Source organism: Palaemon carinicauda, chromosome 1, assembly GCF_036898095.1.
Source record: "Palaemon carinicauda isolate YSFRI2023 chromosome 1, ASM3689809v2, whole genome shotgun sequence".
Taxonomy (NCBI): Eukaryota; Metazoa; Arthropoda; class Malacostraca; order Decapoda; family Palaemonidae; genus Palaemon; species Palaemon carinicauda.
This window is the reverse complement of record NC_090725.1, coordinates 259728266-259738265: the sequence shown is the minus strand read 5'-3', so window position 1 is coordinate 259738265 and position 10000 is coordinate 259728266. Positions and strand designations below refer to the sequence as shown.

General features: G+C 35.9%; 2 protein-coding genes across 4 annotated transcripts in view; both read left to right on the top strand.

The window, feature by feature from the left end:
- Positions 1-10000, top strand: part of LOC137655558 (uncharacterized) — a 454428-nt gene that overhangs the window by 189392 nt on the left and 255036 nt on the right. For 2 of the 3 annotated variants that reach the window (XM_068389460.1, XM_068389465.1), the window contains exon 1: positions 5336-6055. The gene's annotated coding sequence lies outside the window, so the exon portion shown is untranslated. Of the gene's footprint in view, positions 1-5332; positions 6056-10000 lie in introns of those variants that run through there. The other variant, XM_068389471.1, reaches the window with a different exon arrangement.
- Positions 1-10000, top strand: part of LOC137638918 (uncharacterized) — a 58561-nt gene that overhangs the window by 15219 nt on the left and 33342 nt on the right. The window contains exon 4 of the mRNA XM_068371298.1: positions 5333-6055. Coding sequence (XP_068227399.1) covers positions 5333-6055 — 723 coding nt within the window. The remainder of the gene's footprint in view (positions 1-5332; positions 6056-10000) is intronic.

The following is a 10000-nucleotide window of genomic DNA, read 5'->3' as shown; positions in this document are numbered from 1 at the left end:
GAAAAAAATCCTTCCATAAAATGTCAGTTCATGCTTGGAAGGTCTATGAACATTTTACTGTGGACAGACTTACCCACAGTTACAAAAAGGCATACAGGAAGGTATCGGCGTGTGTTATCTTCCGAATCCGACCACCTCCATCTTCATGGTTATGCTAATTTCAAATCGTGAATATTCACAAACACTTTAACGAAAATTTCTCACCTGCGAGTGATTTATCAACACGCCTGGCCTTATACAGTTTTCAGGGGGTAGGTTGGGTATTGCAGATACAGAGGGCAGGGGAGATCCTTGGTTTTTTGCTTCCTTTTTTCCTGGTAGATGATTATCGCGTTCCAGCTCTCCGTTTATATCGATATTGTTAGTTTGGGGCATTGAGCGGCACCACTAAGTTGACCTGATAATGACGGGTCTCTAACGGCAATTGCTTGGCACATCTGCAATCTTCAGCTAGAGCTCCTTAGTCTTTACTATATTTTCCAATATTATTTATGGCTTCCTGATTTCACCTGGGCTCATTTTCCGACACGCGCAATGCTGGTTGAATTCTTACGATGTACTCTAATTCATTTCTTTATCTACGAGTTATTATTTGTGCCTTTAATTTTTTGCTTGATTGTACTGTAGCATCCCTTTCCAAAGAACCATTTATACCTGTTATTCAGAATATTAAAGATGTAACTGCTTTCGGTACGCGTAACGTTGTAGAGATTTGGTGGGTTTTTGTTCGGGTGTTCGCTGGTGTATGTAATCTCGTAAACGTGAGATTACATCGCGTGCGCCCCATTTCTCTGAACACTTTTCATGTTGCTCTCCGTACGTTTTTTATCGCCTGCAAACATTCTCTTGTCTTTCACGACCGTCTATTAGCTCATCACGCTTCCAGATTTTGATTATACATAACTTGCATTAAGCATTGTAAAATTTTCTCTCCTGTTTTCAAAAGACAACCATGCCTATGTGTTTATGTACCTTGGTATGCATATATTTATCTGCGCATTTATTTGTTTGCATATTAAAGATGCCGGCGAGTGGAACAGCCTACTGCCATTGTTCACCTCAGAAGTTGAAGAAATTATATAAAAAAAGGAACAACCGTGTTGCCTAGTTTAAAGGTTTAAGACTACTCATGATCAGCACTTAACCCCCATCCCACCCTAGCTAGGACTAGGGAGGGGTAGGCGATGGCTGCTAATGACTCAGCAGGTAAACCTATAGGCTACCCCAGACCCTGTATTCTTAACTCACAAGGATGGTGAGGTTGCAAACACTACAAGAAACTGTCGAGCTTTAGCGGGACTCGAACCCCAGTCCGGCATATCGCTAGGTAGAGACGTTTCCAATGGGGTTCATGAAGGAATGTCATAGTGCTTATGAAAATAGGAAGGTAAGGAGAGGAAAACTAATTAACGCTGAACTAGAAGTTACCAAAATTATCAGTGTTCTCAGAGTAAATGTTTAGTGGGGTTCCTGAGGGGACTTCTTCCTTCTTGTTCCTTTACATCTTGTCAGCCATTAGTTTTATCTGACTAGTTAAACAAAAAATCACTCCAATGGAGTGCTCTAAATCAATTCAATTTACTTGCTAATAAAGTGGATGATATGTTTATGAAAAAAAAATACTTCTTCGGAGCTTTTGCGCTGCTTAGTTACCCGTTTTGCTCCACACGCTGAAATTCTAAAGTTCTGGATTAGGGAGAGAATGGTGGCTTGGAAATCTCAGGGTTGGAAGCAAAGATTAGGAAACGTAAAGAAAAAGTTACCAGAGAAAAGTAATGCTGAAATAATACAATATAAAAAATTCTTATGGAAATGAAGAGAATGAAAATAGATATAAATTCTCTTTAATCAAAGCTCCAACAGTAATGGCGACATGTGTGAGATGAAACTATTAAGTAAAAACGGTAGAACAGGAAATCAATGAAGTATGGGATTATGCCTGGGTAATAAATCTGCGGAAAATAATAGCCTCCGTGGGGGCTATATGCTATACGTAGTAAATCATTTATTTTGTATTTTATTATTCATTTCCCTTTAGTAGCTGGATGTCATTTCGTTGTCAAATATTATTATTATTATTACTGTTGTTGTTGTTGTTGTTTTTCCTTTTGTTAAAGTAGCTGATATTGTGATATGTGAAGTAATTCCCTACAGTGAAATAATTGTATACAGGTTAATATTAGAATAAACACCAATTATAATTGATATTACTGTATTGTTATGGAAAGGAAATTCATGACATAAGTGTCTGTTCTGCTCTGCGTCACTTGATAGTATTTCTCACATATTTCCTTCCCACCAGGACTTTATAAATGCCTCCGTTTCTATTTTCTTTGTTAGTATATTATAATTATCGATCTTCTATATTTCAACCCATTATTTAAACTATTTACCTTCCCGAAGGATCATCTTTTCTGAAGTTGAATGTGCCATTTTACGACAGTCAACTGGGACGGTCTCATCACGCTATAATTGGTTTTTAAAACAATTGTATGATTTTGAATTACTCCTCAGGAGAGAGAGAGAGAGAGAGAGAGAGAGAGAGAGAGAGAGAGAGAGAGAGAGAGAGAGAGAGAGAGAGAGAGAGAGAGAGAATCATTATAAAGTCAAGGTAATTAGTTTTCTAAGTATGCTAAAACGAAGATTTTTATTGTAATATGTAAAAAGTTGAAAATTCAACAATGATTATTTCTACCACTCTGGGTATCGTTTTAGTATATATTTCTTTTTAACATTTTCTTTAGATCCGATAACATCCAATATCTTGAAAGCCATTTGTTTAGCACTAAGCAATAGTTTAGGGATCGAAAGTTTATTGTTCTCAAGAAAAATTTATTACTTCTTTTTGGATGTCAACGTGGGGCAACAATAGTAAATACGATAACTATGATTTATTTCGTAACAATATACCCCCTGGAGAGGCACAGTGATTCTCTGAGGGGGCGTGGATAATGCGGCTACTTCTTATAAGGTCTCGGGATGCGTGATGGCGTCGACAATCGATGGTTTATATTGCTTCTGCTCAACAGATACATGAAACCTTTGTCTGAGAGGCTACTGTAATATGTTTATTGAGTAAGACCCTTCTCTCTCTCTCTCTCTCTCTCTCTCTCTCTCTCTCTCTCTCTCTCTCTCTCTCTCTCTCTCTCTCAGTTTCCATTAGTGCCATGTATTTTATCTCCAATACGCAATTAAATCTGTATGATTCTGTGAAAACAAACACTTACTACTTTGAATATTATCTTATGTACATCTAGATATTTTGGCAAATTTTCCTTTATTAGTTTCTGAACTCTCTTTGGCACAGTTTTGTCTAAAAGCTTGCGCCATAGGCTATCGACTGTATGGAATGAGTACTAATCTCTTGTATTGGCCTAATAGAATTATTCATATGATATTTTCCCATATATTTCAAGTTACCCTATTTGATTCCAAGTGAGGCGCACGTTTTGTTATCGTTGGCGATGATAGTTATTGTTTTGTATGTACAGGAGTATTATGTTTCTTCACAAGTCTTTGTTTAAAACGTTCTACACTATCTTATGTTATTGCACAAAAGTAAAGTTTTTAGATATTTAATTAAAACAAAGGAAGTAATCTCTTTTATTTTAGGGAAAACATTGTCTATTAAATTTCTACTGTATATCTTCTTTCTCGGGATTTTCCCTTGATTGCCTTGAAACCCCCTAGAGGAAGTTATTCATGTGTTATAGCGTTGAGTAAAAAACTATTATTTGATAGATAACATAATAGTTTTCATATTGTGTATCCGTGTTTATTTCCCGTGATGTTCTGGTCATAGGTGCATGTATAATAGCGTTTAAATAGATGTTAAGGTTTATCCTTTGGGGATAATGGTTTGAGAAGAAAGAATGGGTTTAGGCAAAAATTCATCCTTTTCTCAGCGTCCGGGGGTCCTTCAATTAAAAAAAGGTTGCCAGCGTATTAGGGCTTGGTTTTGCTCATAATTTGTAGACGACGAGTGTAGTTTGACCACCAACCTTATACCCCATTTAACCTTTTATGTCGCTTCTTTAAGGAGAATTTTGTGTTAATTTTCATGAGTTTTACGAGGCATTCACTCCATTTTCTTAGCATTCATTTCATGTTGGGGCTCATAAATTATGTAGGATACACCGGACTTCGCTTAACCAGGGAGATTAGTCAGGTACCATTAGTTCATCAGAAATAAGCTGAGTAAAATGGCTGAACATAAGATATCTAGTTTTAGGAATAGTTTTTTCTTTTTTAAGTCAGCAATCAGATTTTGAAATAAAAGGAATTCTCTTCCTTTTATTTTTGTTTGGGTTTGTGGAGTGGGTGGTTGGTTTGAGTGTGGGGCTTGGTCTCGCATGCATATTTTGGCTTCTATTTGTCAATTCATACGTGAAGGTATTTTTGTCCGATAATATTTTTAACTGTCAGTTACTTCATCACTTGTGAAAAACTGAGGATGTTTTATTGTTTGTATGTCAGACTTTAGTACATATTTTGTCTTTTTATTATGTTGAATAGGGTTAGAATATTATAGAATTTTGAATGTTTAACAACCGGTGAAAACTAGACACCATTGAAACATAATCCCCTGTGTTCCTTTGCCCGGGCTTGGTTATGAGCCAATATCATCATCTCGGCTATGAATGCATCTAAACTAGCGACTGGTCCTTAGAGCGGCAATTTGGCAACATAAAGCTGAAAAATCTCGATTGGTCTTGTGAATATGTGGTAATCATTTCGGAAGAGATTTGTGTACCAACGAAGTCGAAAAGATTATGAAAAAAGGTCATAACAATTTTAGGTCTTTAAAGATAATGTGACAGACAATTCGATATCTTATGTTGTATTAATGAGTATAAACTATCATCATGCAAAGTACTTTACTCAATTTTTTTAATGAGGCGCATTTGCACCGACTTGCAGCGGTACCCTTTTAGCTCGGAAAAAGTTTCCTGCTACCTGATTGGTTACAATTATCTTGTTCAACCAATCAGCAACCAGGAAACGTTTCCGAGCTAAAAGTGCACCGCTGCGAGTCGGTGCAAATCTGCCTCGCTAAAAAGAATTGACTATAGGTAAAACAGGTAATTAATTATGATCATCCTGATTTATCATCAAATTATTGCATTCATAGGGAAGAAGCCTAGATAACTATTCACTATGTAGTCAAGCGTCCGCTAACTAGAAATCTTATGAAGTATGAAGTATTATTTAGAATATATATGTGTATGATAATCATAAAGATTCATAGTATCCTCAATATTTTTTTTTTTTTTTTTTATAGAGACAATGCTGTCATGTCAGTTGTTATTAATATTTTATCTTTTATTTCCAGGTATTATCCGGGACAGAGCTCTCCTCTCCCGGTCCCCTTCTCCAGACAAGGGCACCGGAAGTAGCCCGCCGACATCATCATCATCCAAAACATTAGTACCTGGAACCCCAGGATACACCAGAAAGCAGCGAAATCACTTCCCCGGAGGGGAGAAATCAACCGAAGACAGCTCTCATTCGAGCAAGGAGGCTGTTCAAAAGTTTGACCTCGAATCTAACAGGTCCTCACTCTCGAGGACCGGGAGTTCTGGCGATGGAGGCCACATAGCGAGGTCGAGAAGTCGCCCCCTAGGGATATCATCATCCTCCCTGGGCACTTCAAGGAATATAGGACAGCTGAATCCTTCTGGCGAGACGCTTTCTGAAGGTGATAGTTGTGGCTTTACTCACATAGAAAAAAGTGTAGAGGAAGTAAAAACAGAAATTAAAGAAAACTTAGAGGAAGTAATTGCCCTTCGAGCTCAGCCTCCACTACCACTTCATCCGAAACTCGAGGCCCTTCGACGCTACGTCCGTCGTGATTCTTGCGACAGCCACAATTCCAGCAACTCAGGACATTGTGGGCCTATTAGTCGAGAGTCCAGCCGGGACTCACTCTATCTGAGCAGAGGGTGGCTCAGCAGGCAACAGAGCGACGCCTCTTTAGCATCCTCCGAGCAGTCCTTCGGTACTTCAGTGTCTGGGCGCTGGTCCTCTGCTCTTCAGCGTCTCAACGAAAGAAAAGGTTAGTCAGTCCAGATGGTGCTCTCTGCCTTCTCTGGAGATAAGGTCATCGGGTTTTAGCAGCCTACAATATGCCACTTTTTTGACAGATATTCTCTCTCTCTCTCTCTCTCTCTCTCTCTCTCTCTCTCTCTCTCTCTCTCTCTCTCTCTCTCTCTCTCTCTGTAGAAGTTTATTTTTCATGAAAAGGTATTTTATGTCCTTCATTATTAATTTCGTTCTATTTTTTTTCACAAGTTTTGTCGTGTACGAAATACCGTTGATTAATGCACTAGGCTACCTTATGTTCCTTTTATTATATTGGAATCTGTAGCATTTCCCCCTCTTTTTTGTTGTTGTTGTTGTTGACTATACTTCAAAGTTTCACTTAAATCTTTTGCTGTCTTAGTTCTCATTATTTTATATATGATTTTATTATGTTATTTATACATTATGTTAATATGTATGGATAAATTGGCTCATCCATTAACATGTTCAGTGTCACTATGAAAATTGTGTCTACCTTCAATCAACATTCATTGAAAACCAGTGTATAACAAGAAATTTATATTTTAGTATGATTTAAAAAAAATAATTCATGCAAACCGTATTGACGCTAGAACTTATTCATAATAAATAATAATAATAATAATAATAATGATAATAATAATAATAATAATAATAATAATAATAATAATAATAATAATAATAATAATAATAATAATAATAACAACATTAATAATTATTAACTATAATATATAGTTTAGCGCAGCGCTGTAAACACAAGTATCACCAGCCTGCCTGTAAATATTTTGTAAATGTATGACAAGAAGATCTTTAAGTGCTGGAAAGAAAGGACCTTGATTATTATTATTATTATTATTATTATTATTATTATTATTATTATTATTATTATCTGATGGCAGCGAAACAATTTAAAATCTGATCATCAGTCATGTTTAACTGGTGTGTTGCTCTCGAGAAACAGACCGCTGTTTACACCAATTTCTTTAAGGGAAGTGCCGTAGGGGTAGACTATAAAAAAATAGCCAGGCTGTTAGTCGTGACCAGTTTCAGCGTAGCAGAGGCTTGATCTCTAAGAGTGCAGGAGTGTTTTTACAGAGAGCTGCATTAATTCTAGACCAAATTTCCCCGGCCTATGGTTAGAGGCAACTTGAAAACGATTTCTGTCTTGCAAGAGAAGATACGATTCGTGTGCCCTTTTATCTTTCTTGTTGATTCTTGCAATATTTATTATTGTATTTTTTCTGGAGGGAGAATATTTTATTACAGATTTTATTTGAGAAAAAAGCAAATTCAGCGATTTATCTTTATTACAGAAAGCTCTCATTTATCAAAGATTTTATAAGTCCCGTGGATAATTGTTTTATGTCTCATTGAAATTACTTTTGGGATGCAATGTTATATCTATGATTTCACTGGATCAGAAGTAAGCCCCAGAGTAATAAAGATGGAAACACATGGATTTAGGGAAATTGATATGTTAATAATGAATAAATGAATTTGCAATACGCGAAGACATAATATAAGAATATATTTTAACTAGTGAAAGTCTAATACAACAAATATTTGTGCTTTTAGCAAAAAATTAATTTCAAAATCTTAATCTTTAAAAGCTTGTTTGCATAGGCATTAAAATGTGAACCAAGTCCTTGTAAAAGTTAGAAAATTGAATTAGTAGTTTCATCAACTTGAATGAGAGACTAAAATGTAATGATTGGATTGAAGGTTACCATAAGAATGTGATACCATCGTCCGTTTGAAAATGAATCGGCCTGTATTTGTGAAAGATCTTATATAATGGAGTAGTGGGTGCGCTGTTCTAGATGAAATGCTTTGTCTAGACTGTTGATGAGAATTTAATTCAGGAACTTTAGTTGAATCCTTGTAACTTTTCATTAAAAGAAACGAAATCATGACACCAATACAATCTTGGAAAAAATGGGGCCACATACCATTAGACGCGGCAAATCCTAACGGTTTAGAAGGGAGGATTTGAAAGCTCTCATTTCAACCTGTCTGTTATCGTCCTATCTTTCAGAGGGACTGGAATACTTGGATATGGCAGATCCTTCTACTCTGTGCCTTGTTGACGTTCCTCTTTCATAATTTGTTGTGCTTAATAAGGGTTTTATTTGATATGAGTTATTCAAACATGTTGGAGTGATTTTCTTTGAGCTATTCTCCGAATTTCAATGGTTGTAGGTTATTGATTATTTTTTAAATGTTTGATATGATAATTTTCCTGTGAAAACTATGGATATTTCGATTGCATGCAAATTATGGTATGAATAGCATATTTTGTATTTTTAGGTTTGGCTAATTGTGTTACTCACTTGTATTAATTTCATGTATAGAATTAAGAGCTATATTTTTTCATATTTCCCCCCCCCCCCAATACTGCTCTTAGCTATTGTGAATTCATTGTATTTTTAATGTGAATTTTTAGTTTTTTGGTTAATTCAGTTACTTGATGTCCTTTATATTCATTGAAAATCAGAACTTTTACAATAGAGGTCCTATGGACCAAAGTTGGAAACTTAGTGTATTTGGGAGCAGAAAGAGGGAAACTTACGAGATCCTGGGATGCATCCTAATTTGACCTAACTTAAGGTTCCGTGTCCTAATCTAACCGAGGAAGTTTGGCAAAATTACTCTCCTTCCTCCGGTTTGACAAGAGTACACCGTATTGTTTTGAATTCTTGAATACTCCATATATGTACGTACCTGTTTTATGTCTAGTAGCCTCAACTTACGCTGAATCTAACCTGACACTGAATCTAAAATCCAGAAATACTATTTGGATCAATTATTATATTTCGGATTAAAGTAATTGATCTAATTATATTTGTTAATTTCTTCACATTTCATATTCAATGTCATATCCACTTTTTCTTCTGTTTATGTCAGTTCCCAAGGTTACTCTTATTTTGCTATTAACCTCTTTTACTGTACATCAGGGTTTTGGGATTGCATCGTGATGTCACATATAGTTATAGTTGTAGAGTCAGCATTTAGATTCTGTTGAAAATTTCCCGTTTTATTGACAAATTGACATATCTGTAGAAGTTGCTTTATAAACCGATTGAGTAATTTGTTTAAGGACATTAAAAGTTTGTCCATACATGTTGCGATTGTAAAACATCTGGTACGAATCGGAACAAAATTATGTTTACGGTAAATAGTATAACACTCTGGTTTTAGCATTTTGAGAAGATTATTTGTATATTCTTTGATGGGTCTACCGGACAAATCGGACGTTCGCGAATACTGCGCATCTCTGTCCATCAAGTAAGCTGCCCTTTTTATCGAACTAGGCATGAAACTAGGAATTTCAAGTATCCAGATTGAATGAAGAAGACTCTTTTTAGAATTTATTGTTCTTGAAACAGGAACCGGGTAAAAATAATCCAATTGCTCTTATTGTAAGTCTCTTCAAATATCAACTTACATCTGTAAACAACCTTTGCCTTTGCCTTTCTGCTAACGAAGTCTCTCTCTCTCTCTCTCTCTCTCTCTCTCTCTCTCTCTCTCTCTCTCTCTTAAAATATTTTACATACACAAGAGCAAGTCCCTGTATGCAGAACATTTTTGTTTGTTTGTTTGTTTAGGAAGAACATTTTGCACGCAAGAACGAGGTTATTTTTTTGTCTCTGAAGTACAATCAGGAAAGAGCAACTCACAGTAGCAAACAAAAGCCTTCGTCATTTATCACAAGCAATATCAAGGAATCAAGCAAGACGACTTTTGGCCTCCCACCCCCACCATCAGTGCTGCCCTCTCTTGGGATTAAACAAAAATAATATCATTTTTGGTTAAGCAAACAAGTGACTCATTTCATCTCATTCTCTAACACCTTATCATACCCCATCAGAGTTTTCATAGATTTACGGCAGGTTTGTTATTATTATTATTATTATTATTATTATTATTATTATTATTATTA